Source organism: Linepithema humile, chromosome 1 (assembly GCF_040581485.1).
Source record: "Linepithema humile isolate Giens D197 chromosome 1, Lhum_UNIL_v1.0, whole genome shotgun sequence".
NCBI classification, from domain to species: Eukaryota; Metazoa; Arthropoda; class Insecta; order Hymenoptera; family Formicidae; genus Linepithema; species Linepithema humile.
Genome location: NC_090128.1, coordinates 17,004,844 through 17,026,196, shown reverse-complemented (window position 1 = coordinate 17,026,196; position 21,353 = coordinate 17,004,844). Strand labels below are relative to the sequence as shown.

Here is a 21,353-nt window from a genome sequence, read left to right as displayed (position 1 = left end):
AATTTTAAACATACTACCCAGTAAACAAAAAGATATCTTTTAGATGCCTAAAAGATGTCTTGCATGTCTTTTAGATATCTTAGAAATTGCCCAAAAGACCTTGAAAAGAAATCTAATAGATGTCTCATGCAACACTTTTAGACTTCTTTAAGAAATTTTAAAGATATCTTGAATTATTCTTTACGATCTTCATAAAGATATCTTTCAGACAATTTCGAGGTATCGTTAAAATATTTTAAAAATATATGTTTAAAATATGTCAAATATATATGTGTGAACGGTGTGTGTAACGGTGACATTGATGAGTGACATGTATGTATATGTCACTCAATGTTACCGTTACACATACACCGTTCACATATATATATTTGACATGTTTTAAACATATATTCAATGCATTGACATTGGGTGTTTACGATAATTCAAGTTCGAGTTAGTTTCACTAGGACCGAAAAATGAGATAGACATAACCATCTAGAACCTTTATGATTTATGACAACTCGACGCTGTCTTGTATTGCTTGAGTTAAATTAATTGAATTTGTTGAATTTATAGAGCAAATTTTATTGTAATAAAAAAATGTCAACTGCAAATCAGTCTATGAAAGAAACAAATAATGTTGGTATGTATGTTGGTATACCTCTTTAATAGATATAATTATATATATATGTATATAATTATATTTATGAAACTCAACAAATTCAATGAATTTAACTCAAGCAATACAAGACAGCGTCGAGTTGTCATGAATCATAAAGGTTTTAGATGGTTATGTATATCTCATTTTTCGGTTCTAGTGAAACTAACTCGAACTTGAATTATCGTAAACACCCATTATCGTCGTTTGCCTCGGATGCTTAAGAAACATCAATTTTTTCACAATGTTTCTCTTTCGTATGATTGAAAATTTTATTTTTATCAAAGTCTGATATTTCCTTTCGTCAACGCCATTGTTGAGATCGAGAAAGATCAATATATTTTTTACGCTTTGGCATAATTTTGGCCGTTCTAAAACTTTAATGTTAACAATGTTAAAACTTTAATGTTAACATCATCGATTATTGATAAGCAAATATTTTAAAAAACAAAAATAAAACTAAATGTAAATTTTTTTTAAATATTTGCTATTATCGATTCAATAACTTCAATGTTAATAAATTTATAATAGCAAATATTTTAGAAAACCAAAATAAAGTTTAATGTAAATAAGACTTTTTAAAAATATTTTCTCGTTTTTTAAACAGAATTGTTTTCTTTTAAAACGTATGGTTTGAAACACACAAAGTGTCATGCGAAAGACTATAGCGCTAAAATAAAGCTTAATATATTAACGTTATATAAACTTATGTATTTAAAATTTTTCTAACTGAAGGAATAATCGCCAATAAATATTGAATGCCAAAATCATGCCAAAACAGTAGAGTAAAAAAATTAAGTTAGCTTATTGTGACATTTGATATTATTAATATAACATGTTATTTATTGCATAAATCTAATATTTATCATCAATATTTATTTAAGGTAAATGTTTCAATAGCCGGACATCTAACGATTAATATAAATTTGATTAATTTTTATAAATATTTACTGTTTTTAATTATCTAAGTATGTAACCAATTGAGAAACAAACTATAGCTCGCTAATATGTAGATTAGATGCCAAAAAGTAAGTATTATATTTTTATGTATTATATTTTATTGTATATATTATATTTATTGTTCTTAAACTGTTTATCTTGAACGACATTTACTTAGAGATCCATATTATTAACTTGTTAACATTACTTTATTTTGCTGAATTGTTTAATTGTAAATTGAAAAATTGTCTACGTTAACATGTAAGAAATATATATTGTTGTCGCAGATGGACAATACTCTTTGATGGTTATATCCTGAGGAGCTTAAAGATTAGAAAATGTACAGATTTAGTTATTTCAAAAAATCTTCGTAACAAAAGAAATTTGATTAAATAATGTTTAGCTGTTTGTAAATTTGTAAAGGTATATATTATTTATCATATCAGATTAATCTTCGCTTAATAGGAATACATAACCTATTGAAATATCACGTGCTAATCATACATAAAAGAATTAAAGGCTTTATAAAAAAATACTGACTAAACTTTTGTAATTTTTTTTCAGATTGAGTTCAAAGACACAAATTGTTTAAAAAAATAGTCACTGTTTTTGCACTCACTTGTTAAAAACAATAAAAATCGCAGATTACAGTAGCACTTAGGGTGCGTTCGGGGAGACGCTATTAGCGCTATTTAGCGCTACGAACTGTTCGCGGAGCTAGATGGTAGCGCTAGCAAACGCTATCATGACGTCATCAATGGTGGTGTGTGACGTCATAACTGCGCGCTATCAACGCTATTCCTTCCGAGGTAGTGTGTTGGTAGCGTTAGCGTTTACGAGCTCCGTGAACGCTGTAAATTGTGTAAAATTGTCTAACCATTATTTGAAATCTATTGAACGGCAGCGATATATTAATATTTATTACATATGTACAATGGATAATTCCATCGAAATAACTCTAAAAGATGCTGAAACTGAAGAAGAATTCAAGTTACGACTTTCACCGACTAATGCTTTTAAAGCAGAAACCGGTAAGTATTTCTACGTAACTATTAGGTTATGGTTGTTTGATGATTGTGATTTTACTTATTTGTTTTAGTATTATTATTCTTATTTTTAGTTTTTTTTATATAATTACATATTTTTACATATTTTTATATAATTTTATATAGTTGTAATTAATTTAATATATGGGGTTTTGGCTTTTATCACAATGTTAATTTAATTTTAAAATATTAATCCTTTATCTTCTTTGTCATTTTCTGCAAATCTATTTTGTAACTTTTAATGCATACATTACAAATATTTTTATGTAGACAAAATATATCATAAAGTAGCTATGCAATAAGTAGGAAAAATAACGAAATTGTCATTATAAGTTACAGAATAAAGAGAACGTTTTTTTATGTGCTTTAATTATTTTACATGCAGATTTGAATTTTGCGACTACATTATTGAATGTTGCACATCAAGGTGCATGCTTTGGTCAAAACAGTGCATGTTCTGGTAAGAATTGTTTTAACAATCGTCACTCATAGTAATAATATAGTTTATATCTATTGCTTGATGCATGTATGAAACAATCTGTGCTAACTGTATCTGTCTTTCTTTGTATTAAAAAAAAAATGATTATTTTTTAGAAACTGAGCATATGCAGACTACAATATCATATGATACTCCGTTGGAGGAAGCATCTGGTTACCAGATTCTGGTATGTGATTAATTTAATTTCTTCTTAACATTGTAAGGTAATTTGGTAATTAATTATATGTATTGTTTTTGTAGATGATATATATATGTTACCTTCTCAGGAACAATCTCAAAGAGAAATGAAAGAGGAAATGAGAGAAGATTCATTGTTTGAAAACAAAGAAAGTAAGGAAATTTTACAATATGAATTGTAATCATTTTAAATTTTATTTTTATGTTTGTTTGTTAAGCAATTTATCTAATTATTTTCTGTTTTGTTAGAGGTTATATTGATTTAATATGTTATATTCATTGTTAAAAATATGTATTTTTCTTAAGCAATTATTATTTATTTGTAATATCTGACCATTTTTATGTATTTTAGAATGTCTGGTTGGGATGGAGGTAAAAAGAAGCCCTTGAAGGCACCAAAGAAGGAATCGAAAGTTTTAGATGATCAGGATGTAGCATTTAAACAAAAGCAGAAGGAACAGCAAAAAGCATTAGCAGAAGCAGCGAAGAAAGCCAGTCAAAAAGGCCCATTAGTTACTGGTGGTATAAAGAAATCTGGAAAGAAATGATCTCATGTAGCAGTGGGTGAAATTTGTGATTTACTGTGCACATGATGATTACAACAATAATTATGGATTGATTAATTGTTATATAAGACAACTTTTTTTTATGGTTTTTAATTTTGAGAAATCTTTAAACTTGTAAATAAAAATTATGTATGTATTTTGTGTTAAATTTTTATAAAACCGATATTAATTGAATTGTATTGAATTTGTATGTATATTAATTAATATACAGGACTTATATTTCACAGTAATTACAAAGAAAAATTCAAAATTCATAAAACAATATCAATCCACATTTAGAATATGTCAGTTTTTGATGTTAAATACTATTGATATTAAACTGTTACATTCTCAATATAATTATATGTTGTAATTATGTCATCTATTATGTGATTTTTTTTAGGATTTTGAAAAGGATTTGTGTAGTGTAAAATGATATTTTATTCAATATGTGCGCGTTTAATGTATTATTACATTTGCTAAAGGACTTGTCTTGAAAGTTACAGTTTTATATGAAATGCCAAATTAACTCTCATATTCAATGTATTGATATGCAACATAAAAATAAAAACAATATCTTTTATACTTCTATGTGTCATATTATATAAAATCAACAGTATTAAAATTGCAATAATTTTATGTGAAATTTATAAAAACTTTATTTTATAATAATTTTAATTTTTCAGTTTAGTTTTCTTATAAAGAAGATTTTTGTTTTATTCTAAAAAGTAATTTAGATTAAAAGATTTATCATCATATAATTGATTAAAAATTGAAATATAAATATAAAATATAATATATTGCAAGCGTTTTAGAAATCAATTTTATCAGTTAGATTCTAACTGATAAGGTACGAATATATGTGGCTTTATCTGTTATTGGAGATTTTTATTTTTATAAATTGTAATTATTTTAAATTTTATTTTTATACACTTATTTTTTTTCGATTGCTAAGCAACTGTAGCTGTTTTAACGCACGCTACCACGCTACGCTATTGCTGTTCACGCAGCTCGCATTCGCTAGCGCTATCTTGGCTTCGTGAACAGAGCTAGTAGCGTTAGCGTTGATAGTGCGGTAGCGAGCTCCCCGAACGCACCCTTAGTTGCATCGATCAAACAAACAAACAATCAATATCTTTAACACACGTACCGTGCCAAATACTTATAGGCGAAAACGACTGCCGCGCCATCAAGCAGTCGCGTCGTGCAACACGACGTCTTTGCGATACCGTTTAGAGTTCTTTTCAAAGTGCCTTCAAGATATCTTGCTAAAGATATCTTTTAGATATCTTTTAGAACTTCCACCAGCAAAAATGTTTACTGGGTATTTATGTAATTTATTAAATGTATTTTTTTACGTTAACCTTTTTAATACGAGCGTTGACTATAGTCGACAGCCACCAATTGCAACAAATAGAAAATTTTATACAAATCAATAATACATTATTAGAAGACACGTATTACACAAAAATATCCGCGTAGCGATAAATCCTCTCTCATGAAGTTGCTCTTGGCTGTCAGATAAACACTACGTGGTACATGTCCGCCGTGCCAAAGGGGTTAAAAAATTACTAAATTATTTACCTTTTTTAAGCATAATATAACGTAATAAGTATTATATAACGTTTTTAAGTATTATATAACGTATTGACATTTAGGAGCAATTAAGGAACCCACAAAAGAGATAAAAGCAAAATTAAGAAAACTGTAGTTTGTTCAACAAAAAATGATTATCATTTCACTGCTTTTATGCATCTTTCTCATTTTACTGTGCCATTACCTTATTTATCATGGAAGATTTTGGCAACTTATCGATCAAATACCAGGACCACCGCCGCTCATATTACTCGGCAATACTCTTTTATGGTGCACCAGTTCATTAGGCAAGTCAAATTATGTACATTTGCAGATTAATGACCCACACAGCACGAGGAACTCCCGGGAAACTCCCGGGGAGCTCATAAAATTTTTTGTAAGCTTAAATTAACCTTCAAAAGAACTTGCATGGAGCTTTCTGGGAGCTCCTATGTCCGCTTTTAAGAGCTCACTGGAAGCTTTATTTAAGCTCAAAGGAAGCTCAAAAATCATGTTTTAAGAGCTCCCAGCGAGCTTTAAAGTAGTTCCCGGGCAACTTCCAAATAATAATTATAAATAATAATAACAATTATTATTATTAAGAATTATAAATATTATAAGAATAATGAATAGATTTCCAATAAATTTTTATTACAATATAAATTTATTTTTATTACAAAAATTTATAACATAAAATAAAAGGAACATTTTGAACAACATTTTGAAACATCGCATTTTAATGATAATAAATTATAATAATAAAAAAAATAAATCAATACATATATATATTGCTTGTTTCATGAAAGAGAGAGAGAGAGAGAGAGAGAGAGAGAGAGAGAGAGAGTGAGTTAATAAATTGCACATTATGTGGATTCAGTTCTTTTCTTGAGACGTAACAGCCGTGGATCCCACATGGATGATATGTTTTCTTTTCCATCTATCACCAGCATGGTGAAACCATACCATAATTTTTTTTTGTATCTCATTCTTCGTCGTATTGGGATATTCTTTTAGAACCGTCTCTGTAAAATTATAATATATCATTCTTTAATGAAATATATACACAATAATGAGAATATATATGCATAACACATGTATAGATAAATTATATACCAATGAGAATTTTTGCCATTCTCATCCCTTGGAAGGCAAATGTATTTTTCCGTCCTGTCCATGAATAATCACGTGCCAACTCATCCGAAAATATGGCACTCAAAATGTTATTCACGTGTTTGGTTGCAGTTGTACCACCAATTCGTATTATAAAGTGTTTCTACAACATAATAAAATAAGTATTAATAAGATCGTTAATATATAATTTTAATTTTTAGCTGACTATAACATATCGACTGAAATACTTAAGATATACTCACAAATTGTTCACAAACAGCATTACATGATATTAGTTGGCTTTCGAATGCATCTACTGCATTTTTCGATTCAAGGTAGAAGTCCGGCATTGCATCTATTTCAGTCTGTCTTTGTGACAGGTTGCGAGTTTTACTTTCCGACCGAGCCACTTCAATGAGGTAATTAATTTTCTTTTCCAATTTCAAGAAGCGTTCCCTATGCTCCTGTCGGCAATATTCTGTAAATAGCGTGTAATCCAAAATAGCGTATAATTATATGTATCAAAAATGCTGTAGAAAATTGGAGGAAAAGCAGATATTCTTACCACAGCAGGAACACTTGGCTATTTCCTTCTGGATAATTTTCTGAGGCAAATTGTTAAATGACACTGAAAGGGGAAAAATATATATATTTAAAATGTTAATAACAGTTTATCCAGGGCTGAATTAATGAGTCTGAGAAAAAAGCACACAGAGAAGAAAAAAACATTAATTATGTGCTAATAATGGAAAAAAGGGACCATAGATAATTATAATTAAAATTACAATCTTGAATTACGGTTTTATTAATAACGGAATTACTGGTAATTTGAAATTATATTAGCAATTATCAAGTATTAATAGTAATCGTACATTTTTCTTCATATTTCATTGTCAATGTACTATAGTTTTAGATAGTTTTAGATAATAATTTTAACTATAATTACAGATATAATTCCCTAATGGTAAATTTAATTTTTTTTCTTTATACGTCGTTTTTTTATTTTCTCTTTTTTTTTAATTTGTATTAAAATTTGTCATTTTATTAAAAAATTGTAACGTATATTTAGTTATAACTTTTAAACAAAATTTAAAAAAAATGGCTGAATGTTTTATAATTCTTTTCTTTACAAAGAGAATAAATTGTCACACGTCATAATTAATCTTATGGTCAGACCTGTGTATGCGCCAACCGTCGAAACAGCTAAAATTTTGTCACATTTTCTTTCATACACATCACAATGTTAATACCAAAAAAGTATACTTCTTAAAAATACTTTTCATGCAGCATATGTAGTACTAATAGTAAAAAAAATGTATGCCTAATTTCAGAGGAAAGTATATAAAATAAATAAATAATAGTGATCCAGGCCCCTTAAGCTGCAAAGTATCAAAACTATACATTTCTCAACTGACTGCAATTTCAATAATTTGCCAAAAAAGACATAAATAGCTACACCGGATAGCCACATACATTACCACAATATTATATAGTAACATATACCTTTGTTTTTGCTCAGGCTTGCCTGCACTTGAACCGGTCGGCGATCTTTGAATGATGTGTTTCCATCATATAATGTTTCCTCAAAGAGTTCTTTTTCTTTCTGATCATCTGTATCTGTATCTGCTGTATATTCTTCAGTTGTCACTATTAAAAAAATATTTTTATTATTTACACATATAACATGTCTAATTAATAAAATTGAAAAATAAATAACGTTTGTTAAAATAAAAAGTAAAACTACCTGATTCGTTGGAGTTATCCTTGACGCTTGACTTACTATTTGAATCTGCAAAAAGAGAATTTTCACTATACTACATCTATAATCACATTGACACATTTACGCGTATCCGCACGCATGCATGTATGTTCATAGTGATAAAAAAATATGCATATTATTTACAAACGTCGGTAAATAAATCGATTTGTTTTTGCAATTTTAATTAGTTAACAATGTTTCTTTTTTGAACCATGTTTATGTTCAGAAAAATTTATATATAATTTTTATTTTCAAACTTTAGCGTGATTCTTAAAATTATTTTTATTTGAATTTAAAAATTGTTAGAATCGTGAATCGTATAAAAATAATAAAAGTACAAATGATAAGTAGTTATAAAAATATAACAACAAAATAATACAAGGGGAGTGAAACGATAATATTTGGATTTAAATTGAAATAAACAAAATTCAGAAAGTATGTTAATTGAAATAATACGAATGTAATATTAGTACAAGAGTACCATTCAAAAGTTAATAAAAACAAATACAGGAATGTTGTTAAAATGTCTAAATTTAGGTATAATTATGGAATTTAAATAGATTATAATGATAAATATGTAATAATTGTAATATTAAAAAATAGTGGTTGAAAATAATTTGTTGTATGATATACTTATAATTTGTTGTATGATATATTTATGTAACGTGAAAAGCTTATGCATGTGAAAAGTTGCACATAAAGGCAAAGTGGAAAATAAATTTGTATTTTACCTAATTGTTTAAACCTTTTTTTCTTGTTTGTATCATTTATATAACCTGACGGAGGCAGAGTATTCAGTTTTTGCTTATAGCGTTTTTGCTTATCTGAAAAAAAATATAAATTACTTTATAGTCAACCAATATTTGAAAAAGAATATGTTCATTTCATTAACTAATTACGTAATTACCAATTACGATATTAATATTATATAAAATATTAATAATAAGTATTTCTATATATAACAATTGGATCTACGTATTTCTTAATTTTTAATTTTTTTCTCAGCGTTTTACAGTTTAGAAATATAAGAACTAGGTAATAAGGATTATGACTTAATTTATACCAATTGTTTGGTACGTGTACCAAGTATTAAATCTGTTTCTTTGATTGGTGTAGATTTTACCCTAAACGATTTATACCAATTGTTGAAATAGATTTTGTATTTGGTACATGTACCAAATGATCGGTGTAAACATAGTCTATATATGTCAGAAAATGGACAAAACTAAGGGTTATTGGTATTCATAGTCTGTTCTTACATTTATGATTGTCTTAAGTATGATCTTAAAATACTTTGTACCAATCAGAAAGCCATATTAGTACCTTAAGACAATACTTAAAATGATCTTGAAACAAAAACGGACTATAAATTCCGCCCATAGGTATAAGGATACCTGAGGAACTACTTTCTTCGTCGTTACTTTCATTTGAAAGAACTTTGCAAGACTTTGTGATTATTCTTTTTCCAAGGGGTTTTGGTGTCGTGATAACGTTTTCATCTCCTGTCGACCACTCTACGGAATCCTTCTCCGCTTGTTTCGCAATAGTATATGTCTCTACATAATTATATACCAAAAATATCTAATAATGTTTACAACAATAAATGTACGATAAGTGTACGTTTATTACACATAATTCATCGATTTTTTATATTTATCTTATAATGGTAATCTTATATCTATCGAATAATGGTAATCTATTTATTTTATCTATTTATTTTATTAATTGTTGCCAATCAACAAATAAATCGATTGATAATAATAATGCAAACTTCTTGACTCTTATTGATGAAATAAAACATTTAAGCTAAATTTCTCGGCGGAGACGCTTTAATTAATTACTGTTATTGCCCATAGATATCATTGACAATTAGAATTTATTGAGCTTCGTAATATACATAACGTATATTATTTGTACTCATTTTTAAAGAGTGGATAATAATACGCGATATGCATTAATTAATTTCAACCTAAATAGTTGTTATAAAAATCCAAATTTTATATCATATTTTTTCACTATTGTATAGAAATCGATTTACCGTATGGTCCCCACAATTTGTGAAAAGGATGTATGTCCCAATGGTCTTCATGCGCTATACCTTTAGCAATTGCTTTTGATAAATTAACGGTTTTTGGTGGCCACCAACACAGACGTGCAACCTTCCGTATTACAGTTTTTCTAGGAGTACACAGTAAAGTGCGTGCATCCTTTGGTAATTGTTCCATGGGTAAATAAATTCTTAATATTATTAGCAAAGCTGATAAAGCCACATGGCTTATTCCAAATAAAAGTGCCCAATCGCACAGTTTTGCGGCCAAACATTCTTCGTTACCAATAACATCTTCCTCATCTACATCCATATTAATATTGTCGTCTATATCTATATTATCTTCTATCTCATCCATTCTTTCTTGTGAAGAACAACTTGTACATGTTTCTCCAATACTCTCATTCTCAGATTCCGCGATTAATTCGTTTTCGACACTACGGCTTTCAACATTTATGTCATTATTTGTAACGTCAACCTCAGATACCGAAGCAGCATTATTAACATGTACAACTACGGCTGCAAGTCGTCTACGTTGCTGTCTCTCAGACAATTGTAAAAAAGGTTTACGTTCGTCCATTGCTTTAATGCTACAATGTTGCTTTGAAAAAAATATATTTCAATACATCAATTATTGCATAAAGAGACCTTGCACCGATATCTTTCATCTTTTTGCAATATATAAAGCTCTCTAACCTTAAAAAACTAACAAATGATGAAAATATTATAGTTATAGTACTCACCTTTTGAAAATCCCTGCCAAAATCCTTGTACCTCTTGCACGTCTTGCCTCACGCAGATTTCACACACAGGTAAATATATAATTTGGAAATAAATTATGATGAATTATCGAATATCTAACACGTGCTTGCGGCTCGTGGGATTGCGAAATGGCGGCGGCGAGCAGTGTTACTAGACAGGACGTCTTCTTTCGCGTATGCGCAACGCATACAATTAATTCCAGCGGCGCAATATTTAACACATTGGATTGCATATTATACAATTCAATATGTCAAAAAATGCTGAATAAAGTTAAATAGTCAAATTGAAACAAAATTTTTATTCTATAAAAATCTTACAGGTATTCCAGCTCAACAAAATAAGCTGCCTAAGAGTTTATTTTATCGAATTTTATAAGCTCTTCCGGAGCTCAGCAAAATGAGCTCCCTAGGTGCTTACTCCCAGGAAGCTTAAGGATATAAACTTCCGGGGAGCTTATTTTGTCGAATTTTGTAAGCTCCCCCGGAGCTCAGCAAAATAAACTCCCTGAGTGCTTTATCGGAGCATTGTGCTGTGTGGGGAATAGCATATTATGTAAAAAATGTTTCTTAGTAAGACACAAAGATATGAACAGTATAGATGATTTGATTACACAACATTTTGTCGATAACATTCACATATAACGATAATCGTAAAATTATCAAGTGTAATAATATACAGCGTGTGTCAAAAGTTCCGGGACGGCTGGATAATTTGAAAAATACGCATCACAGAGGAAAATGACCTCGACAAAAGTTGTAGGATTTTTTTCGGGCAATCCGATGGTGACCTTAGATTTGGCCTTGCCCGTGACCTTCAAGGTCATTTCAAGGTCAAATCAAATTTTTTAAATAGAAACCCCTATTTTTGATTCCAAAATCTAATAGCTGGTATCAAGAGCTTTTCAAAACACTATAATGAAGTTATTTTTTATTAAGTACTTTTCGAGTTATGAGGCTTGAAAGTTACAGCATTTTGACATAAAATACAAAATATCTTGTAAAACATTCAGTTTTCGGAAATCTTACCTTAATACTTTTATGCACAAAATAATGAGACGAATCAATTGGTATAAAGAAAACACATAGTTGCTTTCAAGAAAAAATATGTAATTTGCGACATGCAACTGCATACTTTTTTTGAAAACCAATGTGTTTTCTTTATACCAATTTGTTTTCATTATACCAATTATTCAACTATAAAATTATGGTTGGCCCAACCATAATCCATTATGGTTGAATTAACTATAAAAATATGATTGAATCAGCTATAATCCGTATGGTTGAAATAATTATAAAAATGTGGTTGTTTCTTTTACACACTATAAATTATAGTGTAATTATGGTAATTGTAACTATTTTGTTTTCGCAGTGTATAGTTCTATTTAATTTATTTTTAAAATACTGTAACAAATAATATATTGAAGGATATATATGAAAAAAAAAATATATTTTGTATGTAAACATAAAATACATAAATGTTTATAAATAAAATGACTTACTCATTTTTATATTCTTCTCCACATTATATTATTATGTGTATAATAAAATAAAATCATCGTAAAATGGAGTCCTGGAAAGCCGAATGGTGAGTACGCTGCCTGATGGTGCTCAGCGCTCACGGAGCTGTCATTGGCGGCGTCACGTGTTTTCTTATAAATGCATATTTCTGCGAATTTTCAATGAATCGATCTGAAAATTTCCAGAAACCTTCTTTCTATAGTGATGAACAAATGTTTCACTGGAGGTTGTTTCAAATTTCAAGTTCCCTCGATACTTTTTGTCGGCGAAGCTAAAAAAACGTGGTACCGACTGGCCTCAATTTGCAATTAATTATTATTAAACAATAGGCGATTTTCAGCTTCTTTATTGTTTTGTAGGCATTGCTAAACTATATTGCATGCGTATACCAAATTTCAAACAATTTCAACAAAATTTGGCCAAATTACGACGATTTATATCTTAAAATCTTATTGAATTTGGGGATAAAAATTTTTCAGTTTTTTATTTTTATTATTAAAAATAAGCATTAAACAAAAAAACGGCAAATAGAAAAAGTTCCGTTTTGTCATTCTCTATAAGCTTATTTAAAAAAAAAAAAAATTTTGCGACTTTCAAAATTTTCATGCTCTGAGACAATACTTTTACAGGATTTCGAGCGCTGGACGAGTTCTTTGATCCGGGCCCTCAATTGTTAATACAATATTCAGAATTATTTTTAACATGCGTTCTACGTTAACAGAAATTTTATTAAAAAGCGTTTATAACTTGGAAAGGAAGCATTTCCGGAGCCACGTTCATAAGACTTTCTTTCATCCTTACACCTTGTATCTATCTTATATATCTCTTTTTTGTAAACATAGAATATAATAAAATGTGATATAATAGGGCTACAGGCAAAGATCCACTTTTAAAAAATTTAGCGCGCTATTAGTGGCACCTCATGGATAGCGTGGAAGACCACTATTAGTTATTACTAATTAATTATTCGTAAATCTTTCTATTTTTAGTTGATAGAGGTAAATGCCAAGTAAGACGAGTCGCTAGAATATTGAAGGTATCGTATTTGAAAATTGCTTCTTACAACTTTTTTACCGTTTTTACACATTAGTTTCTAACAGTAATCGATTAAATTATTAAATAATATTTTCGACCAAATAATATTATTTTATATTTATTTATAATATTCGTATATGTCAAACTTGCATTTTATTGCAAAATTGTAAAATTATTTTTTATTTTTCTATTGACAATTACGAGTATTCAGTATTTCTTTCTAGAGTTATTAATTTAACATATGCGATTATTTTTAATAAATATAAAATAATATTTTTTAGCAAGAAAAACATTATCTAATCATTTATTTGATTGTGCACAGTTAGAAAGAAAAGCGGAAATGCGGAAAAAAGTTGCAAAAAGCAGGTCTTGAATGTTTAATATTCTAGCGCGACTTGCCTTACTCGATTAGAAACGCTTGGTTCTTAACATTTATCGTACGCTGTGTCGACTGAACGGCCGAATACACACGGACGCGTGACGTTCTCGCTTGTGTGGTGCTCGTATGGTGGGGGCCCTGCCTTTCACGTTGTTTGCAGTTGTTTGTTGCACGGAGCTCGAGTTCGCATTTCTTTTTTACCATTCCGGAAAATGGATGTAACACGGACATGAACCAACCAGGGCTTTTTTACCATCTCGGAAAATGGATGTGGCCATGTAGTTCTAGGCAGGCTGTAAAATGGATGTACGCGCCGCTAGTGTACGGCCTAGTAAAAGCGTCGTACGAAAAACGGCAGCGTGGCCCCTCTCAGGTTTCTCTCTGCTAGTAATGCTTTTTCTAATTTTATTTAGTTAACTAAATTTGACGATTTAATTAAAACTTTTGTTAAAATCATAATATATTCTGTAGTTTTTTTTTTTTTTGAATAAAATACAAATAAACCATTATAATCTGTTAAATAAGAAATAGTACTACCGTTATGTCTGTATTTACGGCTCCATGGGACACAAAGAGATAAAAACACACGTAACGTTACGGACGAAATACCTAGTAACTTTTGCGGACTTCAGGTGCGGATTACGGATTACTGTATGTGACGGGCTGTATGTGACGGCACTTTAATAATTCATTTAATAATTACGCGGTGCGTCATGTTGATTACTGCACTAAAACGTTCTTTATACTTACTTACACTAGGTCTGTTCTTTATAGCTAAACTGGCTGCACTAGTTCAGAGTTTATCTTTTTCCCTTTACATTGGAAGGAGAAAGATAAACTCTGAACTAGTGCAGCCAGTTCAGCTATAAAGTATGTTTTCCAGCAAAGGACACAAGTTGACACAAATCGACACAAGCATTACTCTGTCTTTGTTCGATATTCAATGAGCAACAGAGAGAATAATACTTTTGTGTCGCTTGTGTCTCTTGGTGGAAAACTACCAAATAACAGACCTACTAACTTGTCCCCGCTTGCACTATTTCAATTCAGTTCAGTGCAGTGTGAACTCAGTGCAGCAATAAAGAACAAACCTAATGTCAAGTCCAAAAGTTTTGCTGCGTTCTGCGCAGGCGCAGCGACGGATAAAGTGAGACAGCTTGCCTCGAAACTTTATCTATCTCAACCACGTTTTCCATCCACGGGTTGTTTATGTCAGTGCCTCTTCCAGTATACTTATATTTTAGTGCTGCTATGAAGATTATTATTATTTTTCCATTTAGATAAACGTACGAGACAGAATATAAACATTACTTGTTACTCTCTCGGCTCGGAGCCAGGCAAATCTCTACTCGGTGCTCATTCCAGTATGTATAAAGTTTACTGAATAAAATAATTTTTTTATAGTCTCGTCCAATGTATATAAATTCTTATATAATGTATAATAAAAATTGACACTACATCAATATCCAGCAAAATCATGGAAGAAAGAAATAACAAAAGAAAGTATTTACAATAGAAAAAGTTTAGTTCACAATGGAGAAAATAATAGGAATAGAAATAAATATTGATTACTTTTTTACAAATTTATAAAGTAAGCCGATTGCATAAACCCAAGCATCGATTTTTCTGCAAACAAAATTTGTCAAACAGTTTGAAATATTTAATTTCTATTTTATATTAAATATTCGATGGCCTTATCTTTGTGCGGATTGTATGAATATGCCTTAAAGTATGCGCATGCGCGGGAATAGCTATGATCAGAGATTACTACGTAAACGGTTCGTTGATGGTTGTGATCGTAGTTCATGTAGTTTCTAATTTTCTGTTGGTGGTCAATTATTCGTGTTTGTGTCTCTCGTATGACGTCCGGTGAAATTTTGTCGCGGGGCTGTGCGCTATTCACATTCCTCATCGAGAGATATACTCTGCCAGGATGCCGAAGAGGAAGAATCAGACACTCATAGATTCCGACAGTAGCGGGAGCGCATCGGAAAGCGGCTCAGACTTGGATAATGTAAATAGCCTAACCTTTCCAGCATAAAAAACCTATAGTCATTCATTTTCGCGGTTCTTTAACATTCGCAGATTTTTAGGCCTGAACTATAAGGTGCTTCTTGCGTATTGTTTCTTACTCCTTGCCTATCGTATTTTTGCTTTTTGCGTGTTTGTCGCATGGAGTCAAGAAACACTGTAATTTATAATTTCTCCTTTCAAAATTTCTGAAGAAAAATATGCCTTTACATAAAGGCAAAAAGGCAGAAAACAAAAATTAAAAAACTCATTGTAGATTGGGCTTTGATGCACGACAAACTTCGAAGTATGTTTAAGTGTTTGAAGTAACTTTTCATAATCTATGGCAATACCTAATAAATTAATGCACTTTTAGTTCTTATCGTAAATAACGTTTATTTGTTAGACAAATGGATTTATCATATTCTAAAACAATTTTTTGAAACTTTTCCTTAACACAGCTGCCATTGGAATTTCTTTAGCAATTTTATTATGGTAATTCAAAACTGATTATATATTTTTTTATCTATACTTTATCAGGATTTATTATCACTGGCAAAGAAAAAAAAAGGAATTTCCCAAGATGATTCTCAATCAAACGAAGATAATGGATCCATTAAGAAAGAAGCTAAACATGACTCAAACACAGACTCAGAATCTGAAAACAACTGGGCCAATAAGACTGGAAAAACAAAGAAAAAGAAAGTGTCAGCGAAAAGAAGCAAACGAAAGATGACAAAATCTAGCACAGAGGATAGTGCCAGTGAAAAGGAACCAGCTAAACAACATTCAGAGCCAGAAGAAGGTATTTAAAAATTAAATATACTTTATAAATGTTTTGCAGTTTAAATGTATATGGTTCTTATAAATCTTTCTAATATTGTGATAATGATTAATAATTATACATTTGTAATAGGTGAAGTATCTGATTCTGATGCAAGTGTTTCCGACTCCAGTCAAGAAGAATTCAATGATGGTTACGATGATAAACTCATGGGAGATGCTGAGGATCAAGCTAGACTTGCTCAAATGACTGAGAAAGAGCGTGAACAGGAAATTTTTAAGCGGATTGAACAACGTGAAATTATGAAGACAAGATTTGAAATTGAGAAGAAACTGAGGATGGCCAAGAAACAGGAATTAAAGAAACAAAAGGAATCGAAAAAGAAAGAAAAAGGCATTGAAGAGAAACAGAAAGTGGATAGAGCGCCAGATCCTAAAGAGAGAAGTAAGGATCGTAAAAAGACGATTGAAGAAAAGCAAGACAAAAAGTTCCATGCAATGTCATTGCTTAAAGCCAGACGTGAAGAAAAGAAAGAACGAGGTAAGAACATTATCTGTAGATTAAAATTTCCTATATACACTTGATGCTTTTTAAATGCCGCTTTTAATTAGAGGAAAAAGAGAAACAGAGGATAGAGCAGCAACAACAACAATCGAAGGTTATGGAGGAAGAAGAATTGGACGATGATCATAAAGGCAGCGGAAATAAGACAAAACTTAAAGCGTCCGATATATATTCAGATGATAGCGGCTCATCAGACAGCGCAGAAGAAGAAGAAGTGACTAAACCGGCGTCTCAACGCAGATCGTCTTCGAGCGAGAGCCGCGATTCAGATTCCGATAATGATAAAAAGTCAGTTGATCTTTTGCTTTTTGCAGGTGAAATCTTTGATCTCTTTTTCTCGATTAATTTTACTTATGTTTAATAATATTTCAGATCGGTTACTAATAGTAAAGTTAAGCCGAAAAAACCTGTATACATCAGTACGAAGGAAGACCTAAACAAAATCCGACTGTCCCGCCACAAGATGGAGAGATTCGTTCATTTGCCTTTCTTTGATAGAGTAGTGCAAGGCTGCTTTGTTAGAATCGGAATCGGCAATAATAATGGTAAACCCGTTTATAGAGTAGCTGAGATAAGCGGTGTATGCGAGACGGGAAAGATTTATCAGCTTGGCGGCACGAGAACGAATAAGGGACTAAAATTGCGTCACGGCGCACAGGAACGTGTATTCAGGTTGGAGTTTGTTTCGAATCAGGAATTTACAGACTCTGAATTCTTTAAGTGGAAAGAGACGTGCGCGCTGCAAGGAATTTCCATGCCTACGTTCGACGAAGTAGAACAGAAGTTAAAGGATATTAAAGAGGCGTTGGTGTATGAATTTAAAGAGGAAGACATAGAAAAGATAGTCCGAGAGAAAGAGAGATTCAAGCAAACTCCCTATAATTATGCGATGAAGAAAGCCCAACTTATGAGGGAACGCGACGCAGCTAACTGCAGAGGAGATGACGAGACTGCTAGTCGTCTTAATCAAGAATTGAGTGAACTGGAGGAACGTGCATCCGAATTAGATAAAATGCGCACAGCAACCATTTCCAGTATATCGTATATAAATGATCGCAACAGAAAAAAGAATGTGGAAGAGGCTGAAAAGGCTATAATGGTAATTGTTAGGACATATTGTTTGTTTTGAATTAATGTCAATTCATTAATTGAAATAATTATAACAGGAAGAATTGAAGGCTAACAAAGGCAAGAAGATCGACGATCCGTTCACTAGACGAAGCACTAAACCCAGGATGGTTTATAAGCCAGATGATGAACCCGAGATAGTGACAACAGTCACGGTAAACGATAAGTTGAATTCTCATCCAGCTGGCGATTCTGTATCAACTGCTATTGATAAGGAAAATGGACAGGAGTCTAAGAAAAAGCAAAGTACGCAAGACCTGTTCAACGCGCATGATTTCGATATAACAATCGATTTGGAAGTTCCTATTCCAAGTAAGTTGCGCGACAAATATCATAATTATAAACTTTCTGAAATCTGAAAATTAGTCTACAAAAAGAAATCAATATTTATACAAAGGTACTGCACAGAGTATATATTTATATAACTGTGCATTTTATTTTTAGATAATCCTGTTAGTGTCCTACCAAAGCCTATTAACAACATCAAAGACACAGGACCTCGCCGATCGTTAAATCTAGAAGATTACAAAAAGAAACGCGGTCTTATCTAACAGTTCATATGTCTTAGACAACGTAAAGACATGATAAGGTTAAGTTGCCGAGGTAGTCTTGTAATAATTAACGATATCCCCTCGTTTACTGAATGTTCCGATTGATAGAGTTGTACTGATTGACTGAGAAGTTTATTTATAACATTTGTAGCATTATATTATTACTAACGACTCCATCTGTTTAATATGTTGAGTGCTGATGATGGTTTGCTCATTTTATGCGCTGAATAGCTGTACTGTGATTACGTAATAAATAAAGGAACGTTAACGAAATACACAGATGCCTGGTGGTTTTTAGAGATTTATAATTAGAAGTTTAGACTTGGTATCACAGTTTTCCATCCATAGAGTATCAATAGGTGCTACCAGCATCCGTTCATAAATCACACTCAACATATTAAATATGGTTCCAATTACGACCAAGCGGTTCCTATTGCATAAAATTGCCAGTGAATATATTACGAACTATGTTACGAGAAACAATTATATCACAAACAATGATTGAAGCTTTGAGCGTTACGGTACTTAACGGACGAGATGTTTTATGGATATCGAGAAGAATACAACGCTTTGTTTTACATCTTCCAATGCTATAACACGTTCATGTATTTTATACATGAATAAGAAACCATAAGGAGGAAGAAAGATGTATTTGTACCTATAATGACAAAATCACATTTGCCAAATAATTAAACTTCTTATAAATAGAAATATCATTTGTATGAAAAACGATTCCAATTATAGTACAATGACACAGATGGCGATTTTATGTTGTATATGATAGAAAAAAATTTCAGTGAAAAGCCACTTTGTCAGAAAATGGGATACATGTAGTTAACATAGATACTAACGCTATATCGATATCAATTAGTTTATATTTCTAAATTGCACATAGTCTATATGTATATTCCACTGCTGATATAGTTCACTGATGTACAGTACGTTATTATTTTTTAACATGTTTCGCAATTTATACTGCCAATATCATTTCAATATTTTCTATTGCAAAACGAAATTGTACATAAATATTTGAATATTGTCAAATTATGATTTTTTATAATTTGAAGTCTTAAATATTAACATTGTAATATTATTATATAGGACAATGAAATTGTTAGGAATTTTTTTTATCAATATTAATTATGTCATCTAAGTTAAAAGAAACTAGCTGATATTAACTAATATAATAAAATAGGCTAATATGTATCATTCATTTGATTAGATTATTTTTTTACGAATTTAAAAACGATACAATACATTATGAGTTTGTAATTTCTATTTATGATTTTGATATGTAGAAAATATCTACGTGAAAAATGAAAATTGTGTACTTTATTGCAACAAGATACTTTCATTATCCATAGATTTTTTGTTTTGTACTGTTGAAATTGTATATACATGTATTTAGAAATATATTTTTGTTTTAAGATAGATGTACATGTAGTATTTTAGGAACATCTTTCTTTTCATCGTTTGATTGCTATGTTTTTTATTGAAAAATTGTTTCAAAGAGATCGTAATCGTGAAAAGAATTCTGAGTGCATTATAATTGTAGAGAGCAATCAATGTATTTCTGTAATATATTATTTGTATGAAATATTTACGTAGAGATTAGGGCGCCGGAACATTAACGTAGAGTAAACATAACACTATTTGTAATACTCAAAAACGAGGAATGAGTAAGATTACAAAAAAATTAAGCTCTCTTATATATTAAATATATTTTTTTTTAGATATATCGAAATACATGTAAGACTTGATATTTCTAATGTAGCAATAGCTTTTTATTCGATGATACGTTATTATTGTAATATATCTAACGTGGATTTCATTATTATATATTCTATCATGTGTTTCCTCTTCTATCATATTGTAATAGGTTTTATCGCTACAATATATTAAACAACAAATTAAAAGCATGTATAAATCATTACTACTGACGATTATATTTACTGCAAATTGTAAAGAGTGTTTATTTAGAAAACATTAATTTTTAATTTTTTTATAATGAACATGTAACTGCATTTGTCATTCTTGCCTACGAAGATAACGCGTTTATTATAAAGTGTATAATTACTAACAGTATTAAAAAGAAAACATACATACACAAAACTGCGTACGTATACTCGCATTCTTCGCTTATTCTATTAGATATGTTAAATCCAAAAGATGGGCATACCATGTTATATTCAAGATTGTACATTAAGTTGTTATACTTTTTTATTATTCGATGCTTTTGTACCAAATGTTTCAGTCTAATCAGTATTTCCTATCATCTTTTTACTTGTG

At 30.4% G+C, this 21,353-nt stretch overlaps 3 protein-coding genes and 1 long non-coding RNA gene across 10 annotated transcripts; 3 read left to right on the top strand and 1 right to left on the bottom strand.

The window, feature by feature from the left end:
- The first annotated feature begins 2,210 nt into the window (after window positions 1-2,210).
- Window positions 2,211-4,428, top strand: LOC136997069 (translation machinery-associated protein 7 homolog). Of its 3 annotated transcripts, XM_067347268.1 has the most exons (5): window positions 2,251-2,607; window positions 3,008-3,082; window positions 3,217-3,287; window positions 3,388-3,451; window positions 3,651-4,428. In XM_067347268.1, exon 5 carries the CDS (start codon window positions 3,652-3,654, stop codon window positions 3,844-3,846), a length of 195 nt encoding a protein of 64 aa, XP_067203369.1. In that variant the 5' UTR covers window positions 2,251-2,607; window positions 3,008-3,082; window positions 3,217-3,287; window positions 3,388-3,451; window position 3,651; the 3' UTR covers window positions 3,847-4,428. The 3 variants fall into 3 exon arrangements, with proteins under 3 accessions (XP_067203367.1, XP_067203369.1, XP_067203368.1); XM_067347266.1 differs by lacking the exon at window positions 3,651-4,428 and having other exon boundaries at window positions 2,211-2,607; window positions 3,362-3,451; XM_067347267.1 differs by lacking the exon at window positions 3,008-3,082 and having other exon boundaries at window positions 2,252-2,607; window positions 3,362-3,451.
- Window positions 4,429-4,608: 180 nt separating this feature from the next.
- On the top strand, window positions 4,609-9,022 carry LOC136997071 (uncharacterized). The gene is made up of 2 exons (XR_010887885.1): window positions 4,609-5,167; window positions 5,502-9,022. It is a non-coding gene; the product is annotated as an uncharacterized lncRNA (long non-coding RNA).
- Window positions 6,049-11,576, bottom strand: LOC136997067 (uncharacterized). Of its 3 annotated transcripts, none has more exons than XM_067347253.1 (10): window positions 11,078-11,576; window positions 10,326-10,935; window positions 9,682-9,843; window positions 9,019-9,111; window positions 8,273-8,317; window positions 8,032-8,175; window positions 7,094-7,156; window positions 6,792-7,006; window positions 6,532-6,691; window positions 6,049-6,440 (listed from the first exon to the last, which is right to left on the bottom strand). In XM_067347253.1, exons 2-10 carry the CDS (start codon window positions 10,912-10,914, stop codon window positions 6,292-6,294), a joined length of 1,620 nt encoding a protein of 539 aa, XP_067203354.1. In that variant the 5' UTR covers window positions 10,915-10,935; window positions 11,078-11,576; the 3' UTR covers window positions 6,049-6,291. The 3 variants fall into 3 exon arrangements, with proteins under 3 accessions (XP_067203354.1, XP_067203356.1, XP_067203355.1); XM_067347255.1 differs by having other exon boundaries at window positions 10,326-10,777; window positions 11,078-11,566; XM_067347254.1 differs by lacking the exon at window positions 9,682-9,843 and having other exon boundaries at window positions 11,078-11,565.
- A 3,639-nt stretch (window positions 11,577-15,215) lies between these two features.
- Rtf1 (RNA polymerase-associated protein Rtf1) lies at window positions 15,216-21,176 on the top strand. 3 transcript variants are annotated; one of them, XM_067347252.1, is made up of 7 exons: window positions 15,216-15,391; window positions 16,578-16,842; window positions 16,954-17,361; window positions 17,433-17,673; window positions 17,758-18,484; window positions 18,552-18,825; window positions 18,958-21,176. In XM_067347252.1, exons 2-7 carry the CDS (start codon window positions 16,770-16,772, stop codon window positions 19,062-19,064), a joined length of 1,830 nt encoding a protein of 609 aa, XP_067203353.1. In that variant the 5' UTR covers window positions 15,216-15,391; window positions 16,578-16,769; the 3' UTR covers window positions 19,065-21,176. The 3 variants fall into 3 exon arrangements, with proteins under 3 accessions (XP_067203353.1, XP_067203352.1, XP_012233085.1); XM_067347251.1 differs by lacking the exon at window positions 15,216-15,391 and adding an exon at window positions 15,744-16,041 and having other exon boundaries at window positions 18,922-19,062; XM_012377662.2 differs by lacking the exon at window positions 15,216-15,391 and adding an exon at window positions 15,747-16,041.
- The last annotated feature ends 177 nt before the right edge of the window (window positions 21,177-21,353 follow it).

Bases quoted from the DNA above. Each gene is read 5' to 3' on its own strand.
- LOC136997067 (XM_067347253.1), bottom strand. From the start codon at position 10,914: ATGGACGAACGTAAACCTTTTTTACAATTGTCTGAGAGACAGCAACGT. The intron at 9,112-9,681 runs GTATCCTTATAC...ATTTTTTTTCAG, and splicing joins CGAAGAAAGTAGTTCCTCAG to ATAAGCAAAAACGCTATAAG. The intron at 7,157-8,031 runs GTATATGTTACT...TTCCCCTTTCAG, and splicing joins AAGCCTGAGCAAAAACAAAG to TGTCATTTAACAATTTGCCT.
- LOC136997069 (XM_067347266.1), top strand. From the start codon at position 2,298: ATGGTAGCGCTAGCAAACGCTATCATGACGTCATCAATGGTGGTGTGT. The intron at 3,083-3,216 runs GTAAGAATTGTT...ATTATTTTTTAG, and splicing joins TCAAAACAGTGCATGTTCTG to AAACTGAGCATATGCAGACT. The intron at 3,288-3,361 runs GTATGTGATTAA...TTGTTTTTGTAG, and splicing joins CATCTGGTTACCAGATTCTG to ATGATATATATATGTTACCT.
- Rtf1 (XM_012377662.2), top strand. From the start codon at position 15,961: ATGCCGAAGAGGAAGAATCAGACACTCATAGATTCCGACAGTAGCGGG. The intron at 16,843-16,953 runs GTATTTAAAAAT...CATTTGTAATAG, and splicing joins ACATTCAGAGCCAGAAGAAG to GTGAAGTATCTGATTCTGAT. The intron at 17,362-17,432 runs GTAAGAACATTA...GCTTTTAATTAG, and splicing joins TGAAGAAAAGAAAGAACGAG to AGGAAAAAGAGAAACAGAGG.